Source organism: Lates calcarifer, linkage group LG18 (assembly GCF_001640805.2).
Source record: "Lates calcarifer isolate ASB-BC8 linkage group LG18, TLL_Latcal_v3, whole genome shotgun sequence".
Classification (NCBI taxonomy): Eukaryota; Metazoa; Chordata; class Actinopteri; family Centropomidae; genus Lates; species Lates calcarifer.
Genome location: NC_066850.1, coordinates 7,185,041 through 7,204,689, shown reverse-complemented (window position 1 = coordinate 7,204,689; position 19,649 = coordinate 7,185,041). Strand labels below are relative to the sequence as shown.

At 40.3% G+C, this 19,649-nt stretch overlaps 2 protein-coding genes across 2 annotated transcripts; one reads left to right on the top strand and one right to left on the bottom strand.

Moving 5' to 3' along the window:
- Positions 1 to 87: 87 nt before the first annotated feature.
- On the bottom strand, positions 88 to 2,058 carry ccdc59 (coiled-coil domain containing 59). Its single transcript, XM_018671009.2, has 4 exons — positions 1,773 to 2,058; positions 1,048 to 1,408; positions 746 to 854; positions 88 to 625 (listed from the first exon to the last, which is right to left on the bottom strand). The coding sequence occupies exons 1-4, from the start codon at positions 1,918 to 1,920 to the stop codon at positions 461 to 463; spliced, it is 783 nt and encodes a 260-aa protein (XP_018526525.1). The 5' UTR covers positions 1,921 to 2,058; the 3' UTR covers positions 88 to 460.
- Positions 2,059 to 2,097: 39 nt separating this feature from the next.
- Positions 2,098 to 14,648, top strand: mettl25 (methyltransferase like 25). The gene is made up of 12 exons (XM_051077600.1): positions 2,098 to 2,488; positions 3,652 to 3,834; positions 3,955 to 4,061; positions 4,164 to 4,715; positions 5,030 to 5,177; positions 7,825 to 7,919; positions 8,224 to 8,253; positions 8,826 to 8,899; positions 10,367 to 10,460; positions 10,781 to 10,855; positions 11,431 to 11,502; positions 14,465 to 14,648. The coding sequence occupies exons 1-12, from the start codon at positions 2,272 to 2,274 to the stop codon at positions 14,570 to 14,572; spliced, it is 1,755 nt and encodes a 584-aa protein (XP_050933557.1). The 5' UTR covers positions 2,098 to 2,271; the 3' UTR covers positions 14,573 to 14,648.
- Positions 14,649 to 19,649: the final 5,001 nt, after the last annotated feature.

Genomic DNA, 19,649 nt, shown 5'->3' with positions numbered 1-19,649 from the left:
ATTGTTGCTAAATGACTAATTATTGAATCATCAGTTTGTGTTGTGGCAGTTTACTAAAACTGATATTCACAGTCCATTTCAAAATAATCAACAGGAAACTCCAGTTTATTGATTTTTGGATATCTTGCATGAGCACGTTTTGCCATCTCTTCATATCTTACAATGCCATCTTGTGGTCTGAGACTAAGATGGACTGCAACATTAGGTTTTCTGGAACAAAATAATGCAAACTCTCAATATAACAGTAAAAGCACTTGTCAAATTAAACAACTGCAAGCTTTCACTCAGAGTATAGAGGCAAATTGGTCAGATTACCGCTCTACATACAGAGCACCACTGAAAAGACTGAGTGAAAGCACAACCCTGATGCTTCTCATCAGGTTTTTAATGACACAGTCAAATACAGGCGCAGTCCACGCTTATGTCCGTTCATTCTCCAGGATCAGCTGTGATTCAGGAGTCATTTCCCACTTCCTTGGATTTTCTGAAGTAAATATTCCATCTGGAGGTTCAGATTTGGCTGTCCTTTCTTGGTCTTTTTGCTCAGCATCTGGAACGTCTCCATCTTTTTCTGTTTGTACCTTTGAATGGCTTCTTCCCTCTGCTGCTTGTTCTTCAGGTACTCCTGAGATTACACAAAAATAAATACATAAGAATGAGACAACCAGTCAGTAGAATGTCAGAGGTCAAGCAAAACAAAACTTATTTTTCCCATAGGTTATAAGTAACAGGGGAAACTGCTCACCTCTTTCTTTTTTCTCCGTTTTTCTTTGATTTTCTCAAATTCCTCTTTTGTTTTCTGGTAGGACGTCTTCTTCAGCATTTTTTTCCTCATGCGGTTGCTTATTGGAAGACTGGAAGAGAACATCAGAGAGGCAGAGTTACTCTGTGTTTCCTAATCAACTTTCAACAACAGTTGATAGCAGAACAAAATCAATAATAAAACTACACTCCAATTTGGGCAGTTTTCATGGGGCAAAACATGCACATTTCAAACATTTCTGGGGTTTATATTTTTGAATATCATACCAAAAAAATAGTTCTTACCTGTCTTTCTCTGGGGCTGCTGTTGGGTCAGGGTTCCCCGCCACAGAATCCACCAGCTCACATTCACCAGCAACTTCAGGGGCTGGATCAGTAGCTTCAGTCTGATGTGCCGCAGCATCATTTTCAGCTGTCTCTTCTCCCTTCTCCTGCCCTTTCATTCTCAGCTTACTCCTGTTCACTCTGTTCGTCCAGGCCTCCTGTTTCAGTTTCTCTGCCTCAGCCATGTATAGATGCCTGAGATGTTCTGGATACTCCTCCTTATACATTGGGTTGGAAGCAGGATTTTTCTTCTTCTCCTTCCGCAGCAGCTTGTTGTACTCATGTCTGACTTTCTCCTTCCTCTTGAAAGCAAACCCTTGACCTTAAGAGTAAAAATGCATACCACAAAGTCAAGTTGATACTCTGTTTGTTCAAAGGCTTGATTGGTGGACCATTTATATGCCGAATTCACCGGGAAAGTAATATAATTAATTAAGCACGTTTTAGAATATTTTAGCTAGTATCATATCATAACAAACAAAAGCCAAATATATAGTTATGGGATTTCTTAATGGAATTTGGCAACGTGCGTTTCAGTGGGGACAGTTACTTATTTGTGAGGATGGACTGTTCTTCACAGATGCTAATCTGTCTCTGTGAATGCAGCTGTATGATTTAACCTCCCATTCAGTATGTATCTACTTTAACAGAGAAGCTGTTCACCGAGTTTAGAAAAAAAACCTTACCTTCTTTAACGCTGCCCTCGAAGACTTTGTGCTCCGGGACCCATTTCCTCTTCTTCTTGACACCCTGTACGTTGTTTTTTGATTTCTTCCAGTTGCCATCTTTCGCTGTAAACTTGTTATTCTTCATTTTCTGATTTGTCGGTGCCATTTGAGTTGAATTCTTCTCAGGAAACGTGAAATGTTTACATGTGGGTTCGGCAGACGCATGGAGATGTCGTAAAACAAAGCAGACAAGACAAATCGATTACGGAGCAGCTAATCTCGATGCTCAGTTCGTTTAACACGAGGGCTTTTTCTAAATTCTTGCTATTGTGGAACAACGACACACATTAATATGTATCCCAATAACTGGACAAACAGACTATTTATTTAGAATACAAAACAGGAAACAGCCTAAAATAATCGAACGAGTTTTCGACTACTAATGCCTGGACGTACATCAGCAGCGGACGATTTCCTCCATGATTCAGTCAGGTCTGAGTTCTGAGAGCTGTTTAACATGTTGTCTTCCTCAGACAGCCTCACAGAAATTCAGCGACGGATAGATGAAGTCAAGCGTTTTCTATCTATAACTCTGAGCATCGCCAACGCTCACACTGTGGAGTTTTACACTCACGACGTGTGGAAACGATTCGTGGCCGTGCCACCAGAGGAGGTCTTGTTAGCCGTTAGCTTCGGTAGTGACCAGCAGGGGGAGCCAGAGCTCAAAGGAAAAGGTACAGAAATTCAGTCTGTCCTTAAAAATGGTGAAGTACCCCGGTGGGTACCACTTTCCAGTGAGGTATGGTTTATAAACAGTTTGTGCATTACTCACTGATACTTAAAAGCCATTAATTAGAACATTATTTTGGTTGCCAGGTTATGAAAAAGCTCCCTTACCGAACTTTTTAGCGGCAATGATTAATCAGGTAAATTTTCAAAATAAAATTAACCTGCGACCGTTTTGATAACCAGTTACTTCTGTCAGTCATTTGCTTGTTCTTGCTTCTCTCAATGGGAGGATTTGAACTTTTTTTTTTTTAAATAAAGCAAGGAATGAGAAGTCAGTTTTGGTGTTGGGAAATTGTGACATCCTTCCTTTTTTACATTTTAAAGATCAAACAAATTATTGATTACTAAACAACAAAATTACCAGATTAATTGATTATGATTAGTCGTTAATTGCAGCCCTACTATACCTTCCTCCGTCAAAGAGTTACAGAGGTTCAACAACTTATTAAGATACTTATTAATGAATCACCCATATTTATAGGTGCATTGATACAAATTAGAAAGGATTAACACTAGCCAAATGTATATCAAAACTTTAAATAGATAATTAGTTAATTTTCTTATTTTTATGGTCAAATACTTTAAACAGATTGCTTTCAAAATTGTAAAGGGTCACCCAGTTTACAATAAGAAACATTCTATTTCTTTAGCGGTATGGCCTCTAGTCGTGGTAATGGCTTTTGGCATTATTTTCCATCTTTTTTTGATTTGGTCTCATTTTTTTGAGAACACAAATTTAGCAGTTTTCATGGGCATTCATTTTGGTAGAAAGTAGCTCCAATGAAAACACATTCACAGTGAAGCCTGTGGATTATCCAGCTGCAACCAGAACATTGTTTCTGGAAGGTCTTGTTGCTGTTAGGTCTTTGAAATGTAATTTTTCATCACTGAAAGCACCACAAATGAAACTGCATTCTTCTCCTTTGTATTGCATATTGAAAGCACCATTTAAGTGGTTTCCTTTCTTGCACAAACATCTTCAAGATTTAAATGGATGTATTAAGTTTTAATATCTACAATATACACAGAAATAAATACAAAGTTCTGCAAAGTTGCACAGAGTTTTGTTCAACTTTACTAATATTGCTATGCATGTCTTCCCAAACAGAGCAGTCCAGGACCACATTTGGGTTTTGCAGTGATACAAACCGGCTGGTTGATACCCATGAACTTTTGCAGGCAGCCAAGGCCCACTCGCTTCCAGGCCTTGGAGTTTGTTGGAGCAGGGATGAGCTACTGCAGGCCCTGAGAGAGAGCAGGTCTGAGCCTGGCGCTCCACCAGCAGAGAAAGGTAGGGAAGAGTTATGACCATAACTCGGGCGCTGTCATTGGATTGATCTGGGACTCAAAGAACAGTACAGTTAAATATATACTTTTAAAAGCCTGTTTTCTTATGCTCTATTTAATCCAGGGACCAAGCTAGAGCCAGATGAGTTTATGAACTCCAAAAAATCTCATGAGGTCCAGTCCATGTCTGAGGTGGTAGCCTGTTTGGCCCAGCGCTGTGGAGTCAAGCAGGTGGAGTAACATTTTTAAAGTTGCAGTAAACCGAAGGAAGTTTTGTCTTCACGCCTTGTTTTTGGATTTCATTTGACCTTCCATCTTTTCTCTCCAACCCAGGTGATAGATGTGGGCTCAGGGAAAGGCTACCTGAGTTCTTTCCTGTCCCTGCAGTATGGTCTCCGGGTCTACGGCATCGACTCCTCCAGCACCAACACCCATGGAGCCCAGGAGCGGAACAGGAAGCTGAAGAAGTTCTCCAGGTCATACCAGAAACACACCAAGGCGCTACGGGCACAGGGACAGGCCACACATTCACCTCAGGAGGAGTTTGCAGAAATAAAGCCTGGACTGACTGGAGAGAATGATATTTTATTTGGTGCTGGGGGAGGAATCGTGTCACAGGAGGAGGAGGTGTTAAATGTATTATCAGAGCCAGATCCAGAGACAGAGGAGCTCTTCCTTAGCGCCCTATCAATGGATGTGATACAGACTACATCCCCCAGAATTCCCCCCAGTGAGCTGAGTGCTGAGGAGAGGGAGCGGAGGAAGAGGGAGAACCTGGAGAGGAAAGCTCTCAACAGAACCGACAGCGCCAGCACCATGTTTTCACCCCTCACATCTTACGTTACTGCGGAAACGGAGCTCAGAGAGCTCATCAACGAGCTGGAGGTGAGATCCAAAGTCAAAACTAAATGTTGAAAATAGATTTACTGTGTGTGTCGGGTGGTGGCGCAGATAGGAGGCCAGCCGTATAGCAGCAGCAGCACGATTCCCACAGCAGCTTCTAAAATTACAAGTCTGTCGCAGCGGCTGGAGTTTGCATTACTGGGGCGAGTGTGGGATGTAACTGCGGTGCCAAATGCGCAAGGCGTCATCATCAATAAATTTTCCCATCGATCTCCAAACCCCTCCCCTACCCCCACCCCCTTCTTCTTTCTCTTCTCCACTTTCCCTTACCCCGCACGCCTTCTCCAAACCCCCAGGATGCGGTCATGGTCGGCCTGCACACGTGTGGCGACTTGGCTCCCAGCACCCTGAGGATGTTTGTGGCTAAACCAGAGCTGGCGGCAGTCTGCAGCGTGGGCTGCTGCTATCACCTGCTGTCTGAGGAGTTTGACCCTGCCGGACAGGGTAACCACACACACACACACACACACACAGTGATAGTGACACACTCAGGTACAGATCGTAACCAGAGACAGATAAGCGTTTGTTTCTGTCTCAAACTGTGACAGCGCAGTCTTCGCACACACACAAACACACACACACTCCACCCATTTTTTTGAGAACATATGGTTTCTGTCACACACTCAGATCACAGTTTTTCTTTCTGTTTCTGTCTCTCCCCTTGTTTTTCATTCTCACGATCGCACAGTCCCACCTCAGACACCTGCAGCGTCCACGTCATCACTTTGTTCCCGTCTCATCTTCCCACATTAACACTCATATTCATATTTTATAGTAAACAAGTCAGATGTTCCACTGAGAGTCTGCAGCCAAGTTACCCTTCTGGAGACTGAGTTGAGTTCAGAAACCCGCTGTTAGAGCCATTAAGAGTGGATTTATGGATTTAGGATGGCTGCGTAAGGCCGCTGAAAATGAGATTTCTTTGACCTTTTAATTTAGATGAGAATCAATTGGAAGAGATTGATTCTGCAACCAGTGTGCAGTATTTCATCTTCACTGTTATTCAGTTAGCCTTGACTTCCACGCTGAGGAGGCTGTTCGCCGTTCTTTACTGCTGCCGCGACTTGACGGTTAATTCAGGTGCCAAAACGCAGGATAATAGACTGATATCATCCCTGTTTCATGCTCCTTCACTCCAGAGTTTATGAGGTATGAAATGGTCTACATGTGTCCTCATGCTGCGACTGCACCCTCTGCGCATCCATAAGAAAGCACGCTCACTAAAGTCGATACGGTATCGCGTCATCTCTTGTTAACAACGTGACCTACGACCCTCTCGTCACCAGGCCCGTCGCAGCTTCAGCCAAGAGCGGAAAATGATATCACGACAGCTGATTGAAAACACTCTTTTCCGTGCTTGTTTCTCAAACTCCAGCCCGATCTTTTAAAGGAGTGAACAAAGGCGTTCGCTCGCACACACACATACACACAAACACACACACACGCTCTCTCCCCTGTTGGCCTTACAGTGAAGTCTGGGATACAGGCCAGCTCCTGTGGTGGCCTACCTCACCCTCGAAAGGAGCTAAATAGCTAAAAAGCTTCATTATAGGAGGCAGTTATACATTTATGCGATCTGCTCATTTAGGAATTAAGCAATTCCTTAAATGCATCATTCAATTCTTGTACATTATGTGGAATTATGAGTCCAATCTCATGCTATTTACTCACAAAAACCCCCCCAACTTCTCAGAGATGAGTATATTCAGGCGTCTTAGGTCTGGAGCCAGGGTGTTTTTCAAGTGTATGTGTCCCTTTGCACACAAGGATATCAGAAATATTTGTCTTTCTGAATTGCAGCACACGTACATGGCCTCTTCAGATGTGAACTCTGTGGTTAACGTGATGCTAGTAACTATAAACAGCTCAGTGGAGGCACTGTAATCTACCCGTCAGACTGAGGAAAAGCTTGTCTGCTTCAATTGCCTCCAAGGGCCTGCATCAGCAAGCTATGTGCTGAGTGGAGGGGGTGGGGGCGGCTAACCTTACAGCTAACGTGTTAGCGTGTTCAGAGGAGTTTGTGAGAGCCCGACTGGCCCCAGCTGCACATGTTATTACTGCCTCTTTTGACTGTGTCCCTCCGGATTCACCGCGCCTTGGCCTCAGTCACTGACCCTTTTAGAAATGACATGAAAAGGATGGCAGGCTGTCAAGCAGTCACACTCAGTACCCTCCCACTGGGAATCTGTGTGTGTTTGTGTGTGTATGTGTGTGTGTTTGTGCACGCAAAGAACAACTGTGATTAAAAATATGTGGTTAATGTTGCTGTTTTTCCTCTCAACAGCAATGAGAGGTCAACGATTCTTACTTTTTAAGGCAAAATATGCAGGAATGTGGGGTTTTATCTGAATTCCTCTATTCACAGACAGGGATTAAATGAATAGTTTGATATTTTTGGAAATACGTTTACCTCACTTTATTGCTGTGATTTAGATGAGAAGATTGATACCACTCTCCTGTCTGTACAGTAAATATGAGGCTATCACCAGGAGACAGTTAGCTTAGCTTAGAATTAAATAGGGGGAAACAGCTAGCCTAACTTTGTCCATTGGCTAAAAAACATCTTCCTCTGGCACCTTTAAAGTTCATTAACGTATTATGACTTCTTTGTTTAAACCATACAAAAAATAAAGAGAATGTTATTGTTAAGTTAGCTAGGGTGTCACTGCTAACAGGCAATGGATACTCTGGCTGACTTCTATCCTTATGCAAAGCTAACCGCTAACTGGCTGTAGCTTCAGATTTAATGGACAGATATGAGAGTGGTATTGATCTAATCATCCAACTCTCTACAACAAAACAAATAAGCACATTTCCCAAAATGTTGAGCAGTTCCTTGAAGCTGATGCTGAATACACAAACAGCTAGTAAATTACTTTAATAGCTATTCAAGTCAAATCAAGTTTACGTGATCTAAGATGAAGAAGAACAGATGGATTTTTTTATTAATGTCTTTGTAAATCAAACTTTTCCCAAAGCAAATATTTAAAATTCACATCCACTGATTGCAGCCGTTTGAAAAAGACAGGATTAATCAACCAAACTGATCAATCAGTTTACTCCTATTATTTCTGTGTGTGTCTCCTCACAGAGTGTTCGTGCACTGTTTGCGGTTTCCCTCTGAGTCAGTACCTCCGTGACCGGTCGTGGTTCTGCGGCAGGAACGCCAGGATGTCTGCGTGTTTGGTGAGTTTTGGGTGACACCACAAAAAATGTGCAGAGCAGCATCTTTCTTACATAAACATGTGACACGTAGACAGTAATGGCTGTTGTGAGGGATGACTCAGTAACAAAGGCCTCTAATGAATTGACTGTAAATTAAACAGTCCTTTTATTTAGTCTAGCTTATAAGCAGGGCATGTGCTTTTGTAATGAGTTTGTTTTTAATGAGTGTCAGGGGTGGTTTTTACCTAGTACAGCTACAACTCAGTTTTTTTTTTTTTTTTGGTTTTGTTTTGCTTTAATTCTTTCCCATTTTTCTAAAAAACAGGCACTCGAGAGAGTTTCACTTGGCCAAGGGGTAAGTAAGACATGCATACTAACTGTAATCAATATCATAAACTAAAATCATCATCGCACAAGAATGGGAGTTAAACGTCTTTCTCTAGACTGTCATTACTTTGCACCCATCAAAACAAATCCATCATCATTCTTTCAAACCACAAACATGGGTGTTCACAATCACTCAAGACCGTATTATCTTCACCGTCGATCTTTCAGCAATCAAACAATCAGGCCGTTAATTCTGATATTGTTTTTAAGTCTGTGATTGACTACGGTGTATTTATTTGAAATGTAGAACGCAGAGCTCCAGGCCAAAGCTGGATACACGATACTAGCAGCCATTAATATGGAATGTTTATAAATATTAATGCAATCACAGCAAGATTGATTACTTTTTGGAACTGGGGTCTGAATCCAAAAACAGGCTTGATTGCTCGCTTGTGTTGCATCAGGCTTGGAAAGTGTCAGAAATATTCATCATGCATTCATTCACATGCTGGATGAATTACAAGGGAGAAAACTTTTAATGTGAACAATACAACAAAACTGCATTATGTTGAGTCAAATTATCTTTGACCTTTTCTATAGATTCAGATGGAGTCTCTGTTCTACCGGGCAGTCCTTCATGTTATTCTGAGGGACCACTACAGCTCCTATAAAAGGTAATATGCAGGAATTAACATCTGGTATTGCTTCAGCATGAGAAATTATAGCCCTGTGTCCAGCACATAAAATTTTTCATGACATTTTTGCTCCATCATTGCGTATTAAGAATGCGAATTATATGTCAAAGTGTCCACATACAGTAACAACAAGTGTCTTCTGTTGGAATGAGGTAGAACAGAGCAGAGCAGAGCAGACACAACATTAAGAATCCAAAGGGTGAAATCTCGCTCAGTTTGTTTTCTGTGTTCTGAACCAGAAAGGAAACATTTTTGTTTCTGGTTTATTTGGGTTACAAATTAACCAAGACCTGCACAAAAGTTATATGTACTCAGTAGTAGACCAGGTTTTGGTAACATGCCAAGTCCAATAATGCTAAGGCATTGTAGACTTGAGTGCTGAAATTAGTTCTCAGTAAAGACAAAGTTTATTCAGTCAGCAGAGAATGAACATTACATATTGACATTAATAGATTTAATTCTCTGGGGACCATGAACGTGTGTAACAGATTTTTATGTAAGTCCATCAAGTAACTCTTTACACATGTCACTCAAAACCACAAATGTCATCCTCATGGTGGCACTAGAGGAAAAGTCAGGCGATCAGCATCAGCAAAGTTGGTAGGGTTCATCCTCTGGGTACCATGAATGTTTGTATGGAGCTTCACAGCAATCCACCCAGAGGTTGTGAGATATTTCAGTCTGAATCAAAGTGGCGGACATTAGTTTGGGCATTTCCGATATTTTATAGGCAAAATTATTAATACAAAAAATAAATAAATAAATAAATCAACCCATACAATTATAATGAAGATAATCAGTATTTGCAGTCCTAAGGGACCTCCTGCTTCATTCATTATGAGTAAAGAACATGAAGAAGAATACATGAGCATCAGTCAGACTTCAGTTTGGCCCTGGTTCACTTTGCTAAATGATGCTTTCCAAACATAAGCAGCTGCTGGCTCTCAAAAGTCAAAACCTGCTGGTTTACACCCATAAAACCTTCAGTTCTGGGGTCATTCACTGCTATTATTTTGCATTCCTAATGACTGAGGATTTTCAGGCCTTTCGGTCCAGGTCTTTAGTGGAGGATGGTGGTTGCACTCCTCTGCCTAACAAATGATAGATGTAAATGCTGCAGGTGACAATTAGCCCTTATCTTATATGTTCTCAGTGCAGACACGATCAAAGCTTCCTAAAAGACACTGAGTGTTGCCTGGTCCCCACTGCTCTGTGACCTTCAGTTTAATGACTAACATCAGATCAGGATTGAATGTCCATTAGTTTTTTCCAAGCAGCACCTATTTATCACAGTTTAGTCCAGTAGAAGTGTTTAACAGTTTGGTTTTGGTTGCTAAGGCTAAAAAAAAACAGACACACATGAGACTAAATGAGTGGTGTTGTTTATTTCATTGGGCAGAAATGAGATGTTCAGGGACTGAGAAATTCTGTGTGTTTGTTCCACAGTGAAAAGCGAGTTGGGAACGTCTACTCCAAGGCTAAATCGTTCGTGGACTACGTTCGCCGAGCACTACGCAGACTGGAACTGGATGAATTAAAGGTCAGGACCAGAACATTAGAGTCGTCTTAGAACAGCTTCCAGAAACAAACTGTGGAAAAGCACACTGAAAAATACTCATTACTTCGGTACGATGAAAGGGAAAATGTTTCCTTGCTAGCGTTTATTTAGAAAATATTCAAATTCACGTCAGGTTGATAGATGAAACAGGTGCTTGAGGTTCTCACTCTCTTGCTTTGGGATGTTTCCAGGCACCAGGAAAACCAACTTTTCTTCACACTCTTCTTTCATCTCTCACTTTTATTCACACCAGTTGCCCTCCTTCTAACCGACAACGATGACACCTCTCTGTTTTTCCTCAGCTTTCTGACAGCGACATCCAAGATTACCTCGACGCATACAGACCACGAATGGGCGAGATGCATGCCTTTAACATGGTGAGTCCCTTCTTTATTCTCTCAGAAACGAAAATGACCAAACACACAGGCTTTACAGCTTCTTTGTATTAAATCCTTATCCTATACTTTACACAACTTTTACCACCGCAACAACCTGTTTCAACTCTGCTTTGTATAAAACATTTTCATTCCTGTAAAATGAGATGTATAATGCCAATAAATTGCAGACCATTAAGTGAGATCATTGCAGTCGGCGGGGAAGTAAGACAGGAATGATTGTAGAGAATGGGAAGAAAACCAGCCTCTGGTTTCAGCTGAGGCCACTAATTGTGGTGTCAACCAACATACCAATTTTCCTTCAAGACATAAAGCAGCAAAATGGTTTTTGGGGATCGCCCACCAGTTACTGAGAAGACACTAGTCATGGTGGGTTTTTTAGTAAGTAGTCTGAGTATTGGGAGCAGCCTAAAAGGGACAACTTAGAGGAAAGGTTCCATTTTCTAGCAGATAATTTGTTACTGTGAAAAACCTTGAAATTGAGATTTGAAATTAAATGAACAAGTGTTTATTTTATTTAGATAAATTAATTCTCTCATTTTTGCTTTCTTGTATAGCTGAAAGTGATCCTGGCTCCCTGTATTGAAGGTCTGATTCTCCTGGATCGCCTGTGCTATCTGAAGGAACAGGTAAGATCATTTCAGTGGTGACACTCTCATCAAGGCATTCATACTAAGTGGGCATAAATCCAGGACGGGCCTGAGGAGGTGGACAGAGTTAAATTGCTGGGGGAAAAAACAAATTTGTTTATACGGACCACCTAGTTGTTATGTTGTGGTCGTATCTACGTGGGACGTTTATGGAACATCTGACATTAAAATGTCAGTGCTGGCATCAACCACTGTAAGGCTCCACAGCTACATGGAGCTGTTTGTATGTGCAAGACAGAGAGAAACACGTGGCAGTTTTTAAATAGCAAGACACAGTTATTCTCTAGAAAGAAAAAAGTTATGACAATGATCTAAACTGATTTGCAAATAAAATCTAACTGAAAAACTGAATAAAATCTTTTTATTAAAGTAAAAAGAGGTGAACAGCTGTTAGTTTTTGTCTTTTCGTGTGTGATGTGTAATGTGGAAATATTAATGAGAATGATATTTCCTACTACTTTTAACAAGGGTAACCATGAACAATTAGTGGAAATAGATGAAAATCAATTTCTGATGTGTTGTTTGCAATAATCTAAAACACATTTGATAAAGGACCTTGTGGTGAGATTGTGTTTAAGTGTTGTTATGAATTTCAGCATCACATGGACTTTGCCCAGTTGCTATTGAACTGAGCTTTAAAGGACTTCATTGTCATTATTGGCTTGAAGATGCTCTTCTGATTTATCTAATAAAACTGCATTAAGTGACTTAAAATGAAAGAAAATCTAGCCTAAATGAAAAAATAAAATTCCAATTTGTTGTATTCTATTCTATTTTTGTTCATTATAGTCATAGGAAAAATATGAATTAATATGGAAAGCAAAAAGTTTTGATTTGCTACTTTTAGTTAAGTCACTGAAGAATTAGTGGAGGTACATCATTATAAATGATGATTTATGTTTGTTTTAACATCTAATAAATACATTTCACAATCTTTTATCATTACTTTGACTGTGAAAATTAAACAGTCAAACCCACTCTGAAAATGAATAGACATCTGACAGACCAAAGATTGCAAAACAGGACCAAAGAAATACCACACTGTACTAACAGTGAAGTGAGTGTGGTCATAACTCACAGTGAGTTTACCCAGCAGGCATATGGCACACATATGATGCACTTATTTTCCCTTTTCAGCTGGACTCATCTTCCTGATTTGCTTGTACAGTTTGTTGGTCAGGATTTGAAATTTGCATCCCAGATGATGAAAGCGAACATGCAGAAATCTCAGCCGAACTCTGGAAACCTTTTTTTGATTCAGATCATTGATAATAATATAGGTGTTGGCTAAATTAAAGCCAGCCTGCAGTTCAACATCATATGCTTGTGCAGCCAAACACAACATGCTAATCTTTAGTTTGAGTCACTGTGATGAGATACTGCATGTACAAGCCGATGGCTTTGAAGTTCTGATTACATATGAGATTGTATGTCAGATGGACTTCCTTAATAGGGTCATGTAATCAAAGTACATAATGTCAAGTGCGCTGGTCTGTGAGAGATCTCCCTCGGGGAGGAGCGATGAAGGAAAAAGAAGAGGTGATGGATGTATGTGAATGTGATCCATGTGATGATAAATGTGCTGAGGCGTATTCAGCCTTAAAGAAAGATGTAAACACACACAGGTCATATTGTTTAAGTTCTGAACAAGAGCTGTTAACATTCAGAAACATGTACATTTGCATGTGTTTCCATAGAGTCTTCAGCCCTGATGCACTTACTGAGCGATGGATATATTCAGTGTTTCTATGTGGGTGTGATGTGCTCTGAAAGGTCAAAGGTTCAAAAATGTGCATAATAAAATATGCACCAGTGATGTAAGATATTTTTCTATGGGACTTAATACATTCAAAACAAGAGCCTTTTCTGTTTTTAGCCATGCTAGTGGTGTGGCTCTGGGGATGACAGTGTTAGTTTATTGGTCAACCACTTTGGTTCAGACTGAAATATCTCAACTGCTGGATGAACTGCCATGAAATTTTGTACGGACACTCATGGCTCCCAAGTAATGATTCCTGATAACTTTGGTGATCCCTGTACTTTTCCTCTAGTGTCACCATGAGGATGACATTTGTGAAATTTTTGGATGGATTGTTAATGAATATGGTACATGTATTCATATCTGCCTTTAGAATGACTCGTAACAAGTCTTGTGATGCCTTAACATGCCATATATCATCTGCTGTCATCAAAATTTCCCTGTTGTTTTATGACTAAAAATCTGCAAAACTAATGACACTCCCATCAGCCTCAGCTGTGCTTTGTGTCAAGCCTTTGACTTGTGATTTTGAGTAAGAGTTATCATTTCTGACAGTGGTGCTATCTCCCACTTGGTGAAAAGTGTCAACAACGTGGGTGCCAGCATGGCTGCAAGGCCTCAGTCGTTGGCAGTTACATCTAGATTAGATTTAATATTAACACTAATACATTCAAATTGATTTACATGCAGCTCTACTCTGTTTGTGTATGGTTTCACTTAAGAAACACCTCCAAATATTTAACACAGCGAAAATAGCTCATAATCTATTTAAATGGAGTGATGACAAGGCTAGCAGTGGAGTAACATCTTGGAATAATGCATGAACACTCCCAAGTCAGAATGAGGGGGTTTCCTGTTCATCCCATTATGAAAGCAGCAAAAGTACAACCTTACAGAGCTGGTAGCGTGGCTGTAGATGTACAACTAAATATCTAACCATCAAGGAAGACAAACTTGTTTTACACACGAACAGGAGTCCACCTGACACAATATTTGTACAGATGTTCCTTCTCCGGGGATTCAATAGAGAAATCTTTAATAGCAAGCACATCATACAGCAGGGGATGCCAGGGGTCACAAAGCCAAACTGGGAGGAGAAGCAAGATTTTTATGTCCATGTGTTTTTTATTCAGTTCCATTGTGTCTTATTGTTTTATGGGTGTGTGTCTTTGTGTACTGCAGGAGAACCTATCATTCTCAGCACTGGTGCAACTCTTTGATCCCCTGCTGTCGCCGAGATGTTACGCTGTCGTCGGGCTGAAGAGTTATGGAAACAGAATTACAAGCTGATGATATGCACATGATTATAATAAACTGACTGAGGGGGTCATGATTATACATGATCACCAATTATCCTTTAAAAATCTCCTGCTTGTTTTAATTATATGTTTGATTTCATCTAAATTGTGTAATTTATTTATGCAGTCGCTGTATCACTTTCAGTAACATCATGGATTATTTTATATACCTTACTGTTTTTGATGAAAAACAAATCTTAAATGTTTTTTGGATGCTCAGACCTTGTGCTCATGAAACCACATGCTTAGAGCACCTGGAAAAACTGTCAGATCTGTTTGATTGAGTTATATCTATCTCAGCCTTTTGTCTTTACGTTTGAGTGACTCTTGAGAAAACACTTGTTTTTAAGGACCATCCGGGGAGGCAGGGGCATTGCGGGATTTAGGGGAGACTTGGATCCCCTCTGCTGACAGGTCTGGAAACCCCATTTTAAGGCTCCCAGACCAGACGCAGTTGGGAAAAAGATAGACAAGGCAAAAGGAGCCCTTGATTCATTTTTAGTTTTTACTTCTGCTCTGTCTTTGGTCATTTAATAAATCATGCACTTTTTACAAGTTAAAAAACAAATGTCACAGGTTTGAGTACACACATTAGTTATGGCTGTGGGAACTACAGTACGCTTAAACAGACAGAAGGCAGACACAAGAGGTAAGGTGCTTAATGGAGCATTTCAGGGACCAGTATCTAGTAGTATAGTATTGTTATTAACTGCATTTACAAATAAAGATATATTTGAAATTCTATTAAGTGACTTAAAAAAATAATAACTTAGATACTTGGGTGTGAATCTAATGTTTATCTTTGTGTAACATTTTGTAACAGGAAAGTCACTCAGTTACTCCATAACTGACGACGAGGAGATGAGCTCGGTCAGTCATTCCCAACCAGGGGTACTGCAGTTTCCAAGGGGTAAGTGCAAGGATCAACTAATTCGAAACAGTGAAACCATTAGCTAAAACTAGCCATGTAGATAAATTATTGGGAAAGATAAGTTAGCCAAAGTAAATGATAAATTATAGCAGTAATGGATAATAGATAAATGGTTGACATGGCTAAAACTTAACAATAAATGTTTGTTTAAAATAATGGAGAAATGTTTAAATAGCTTAAAGAAAATGAAAATGGCTGAAATAGATAAAAGTAGGCTAAATTGTTGAAATAGTCAAGTAATCAATTTAATGGATAGTTAGCTAAATGTAATGGATAATAGAAGTAAATAACAAATGGCTGAAATGGATAAAGGTAAAAGACATAGTTGAAAAACAGCTATAGTTAATGGATAAAATGTTTAAATAGTTAACTAAAAGTAGACTAAATTGTTGAAATCATTAGCTAAATGTAACGATTCAACAAAGTAACGATTCAAAACACTTGTATTTAAAATATATTTATCAGTATCCACTTTTAAATGATATTCAGTTCAAAATCTGCTCAAATGGACACACTTAAAACATGATGAGTGGTGTTGATGAAAGGGTTCATCTGAGAGGTCAGACAACCATTAGCCTAGCTTATCGCTTTCATAATGAACATTAATTCTGTCATATTTTGAAATCAGTGTCAAACAGTTCCCGCCACTGAGTCAGTAATGGTCATGTCAGCTGTGCATGAGAACAATTTTGATTAAAGCTCTGTAGGAAAATCCACTTTACAGACTTATGGAGACTGTCTTGACAGAGAATGATACACTTTCCCAGTGTGTAGTACCGGTAGAAAGCGCTTCCTCCTATCACGCCTTCTACCATCTTCGTTATTTGTTACTGCAGCTGCAGCAGCTTGCACATCTGTAGGCCATCCATAGATCTGTCAACGTCACCTTGGTGAAACTGTATGTCCCAGAACTTTATTTTTATCTTGATAAAGACAGATGGTGAAGCTCTCTGCTGTGTCTGGACCATGTTTGGATCCGGCACCGTGTTTTGCACTGACAGCTCGCTGTAGTGGCCAAACCGGACTGACACGAATGCAACCAATTCAAGATGGGAACGAAGCTTGTTTTGGAATATAAATGTTGCTGGGTTTTGTTGTGGCTGAGTGAGTCACGTCCTGTCGACCTGTCCTGCTCTTGATGCATGCACGCACGTTTTGCTCACATATATGTATATATAAACACACCCCCTGGCATAGTCTCTTTCATGTGCCCACATAGAAGGATGAGGAAAATGACATGATAAAAGGCCTGCTTCAAAAACACACAAACAAGCATTCAAACTCAGGAAAGAAATCAGCAAAATCTAGCCGCTAAATTCAAGTAGGTAAACTACAATTTCCTGACTTTGCACATAACAGAAGACAGGAAAAAGGGCTGCAGGATGTGATGAAGGCTGGGAGACAGAAATAGTCCGCTTGGGGAATCATGCAAGGCAATGCCACCTCAGATGACTTTTCATAGCAAGGTAGGAATGAGACGAAGCGGAGGGGAAGTGAGGAGTGTGTGCGTCAAACACTCAGGCCCTCGGCTGTGATCACTGTTTCTCACGGTGGTGTTTGGATGTGATACAAGTTCCCGCTACCCTGCTAAATGTGACAAATCATCTCAAGGTTCCTCCAACGGGAAGAAGCCTTTTAAACCTCATCCAATAATTACATACTTCAATTAGTTCACTGAAAGAATGCCCTTTCTTGTGAATGGGGAAGCTGTCTCTTTATCAATTAACCCAAAATAATGAAAGGGTAAAGTTTGGAAGGGAAGTGGCAGATTTTATCAAGCATCAACACAGCTTGAAAATGAGGAAAAGGAGCGGGAGGAACACTTGAGCTAGTTTACGTGATCATTTGTTAAATGTCAGGAAGCATGGCAGTGAAAAAGCCTCTCAAAGGTCTATTATATCATCACATTCACGCACACACAGTCTTTACTTCTATCCCCACTTCCATACACACTATCCTAATGTCTTCCATGTGAGCATAATCATCACGTTGTCCTGTTTTAAGTGTCCCAAGCTTTTTTTTTGGTGGTGGTGGTGGTAGGTGGGGGGGTCTGGGCAGACAGCCATCAGAGAGCAGGGTGCCCTGGCTGCCATCATCGTGCCAATGAACAGTTTATAATATTTCTCTGCCAGATGCCGCTGCTTGTGAGAAAAGAGGGGATTTGGCTGGACGTCACACTGAGCGCACACCGCTTGTCTTGGATTAAAATCTCTGTTATCACCCTGAGCCACTGCTGATTTATCCTTTGAAGAGGAGGCGCATGGGCGCAAATATGTTTTTTTTTTTTTTCCTCACCTGTCAGAGCGGGAAATGTAAAACGGGTACATCGAGCCATGTAGAAATGTTCGACCGTGAGCCTCGAACGATGTCACCCTGTGGGAGCGTTCGACTGGGAATGGACAACTGCTGTTTTCAATGTGAAACACCATCATGTATTCTGAAAAACAAGACTTGTCTCTCTGATTCATACTTTCCATTAATCTTGCCCATTCTGTTTGTAATGTTATCCAGATTAATATCAAATTAAATCAATCCAAAACATCTGCCAAGTCATAGAACAGCCAGAGAAAAGTAGAAACATTGTTATGTGAGGCTCTCAGAAAGTACTACTCCAACCTCTAATGTAATTGGAAAACAAATGTAATGTTTTATTTCTCCATATATTATATTACTAAAGCACCAAACTGCTTTGGTTTGGTCATTAAACTGACATGGCTTGAAAGTTACCTAAATTTGATAACCTGTTTGAAAAACATAAATCCAGAAATCTGTAAATATCCTCAGTGAGCTGTGATTTAAGCCTTGTACAATCCCAACACACTGTAAAACACATTTCCTTTGCTGTTGTTGTGAGTTGTATATATTGGATTTATTTTACAGTAGCATCGTTGATTTTGACCGAGGAAGCATAAAGTTTCAGTGGAAAAGTCTCTCAGGTAATTTGACTGGTCAAGTTTAGCATCTCTCAGCATTGATTCTGTCCTCTTCAGGGCAACTTCAGACTCCGAAACACATCAAATTTATTACCGAATTAATGTGGTGTCATGAGCTGCTGCACTTTATGGCTAAAGCATCCAGGCGTTTTAATTTGTATCTGAAACAGATCTCACTGGGGTTTTTTTCTGAAACAATGTAGTCCACTGACCTTTTTAACTGCTATTCAAACCATTTTAAAGTATATCATCAGTGTGATTTTAACAGCAAGTGTACAATAACAAACATTCATTAATATAGCGCCAAACCCAAATAATTATCAAATCACCTCTTTATTTCCAGACAAAGTCGTATTCCTGACCTTCCTGGGCAGAATTAGAGGTGACACCCTTGCGGATGTTCCACATACCAGGGTGTATTTGATTTGGCTCCTGATTTTAGCTTCAACGTTGATATTAATACGTGAGCTATTTATGTGAAGGCAGGGCCTGGGCCCGGGCCCGGTCCTTCCAGCTGTGATTGTCTGTTTCCTGTGTGATGTTTATCTGCTGGGGTGAAGAGGCAGTGTTTCCGGAGTAAATAGCACGGGGGAAATTACCATTACTCGCTTTGTATGACTTAAAAAGGGAGAGGAAATCTCTTAACAGGGTCAATGGAAATATACTTTGTTGTTACAGATTGCCCTGTTGGCCAGTTTTGCCTTTTGTCTCCGGAATTTGGGAATATGAATGCAATTGCAGGAGCATTAGCTTGTGATCTGTTAAAAAACATAAAAAAATAATATGAAACCAGGCCATTAGATAATTCTGAAAAAAAAAAGCTTTGGATCTCGTTTACAGGCATGTATTGGGAGTTATGTGGCTTGTGTAAACAGCTGGATTGATGACAATAGGAGTTACATCTGTTCCATCGTACTCGTGTGTGACAGACGACTGCAAGACTGGGCTGAAAAACGTTCTGTGTAGATACATGTCGGGCATCCAGGGGTCAAATTAGTGTAAATGACAAACTGAAAATTTGCTTCCCCCTTTATGTCTGAAAACAGCCATTGTAATAGCTACAAATATATGACTACAAGAAAGCAGTCAGTCATCTTAGCTTGATGTAAAGACTGGAAACGATGGGAACTGGATAGCCTGTTGCAGGTAGCCTGGAGTTTTCAGGGAATTACTAAGATTTAGTCCAGAACATTAAACCTTCCACT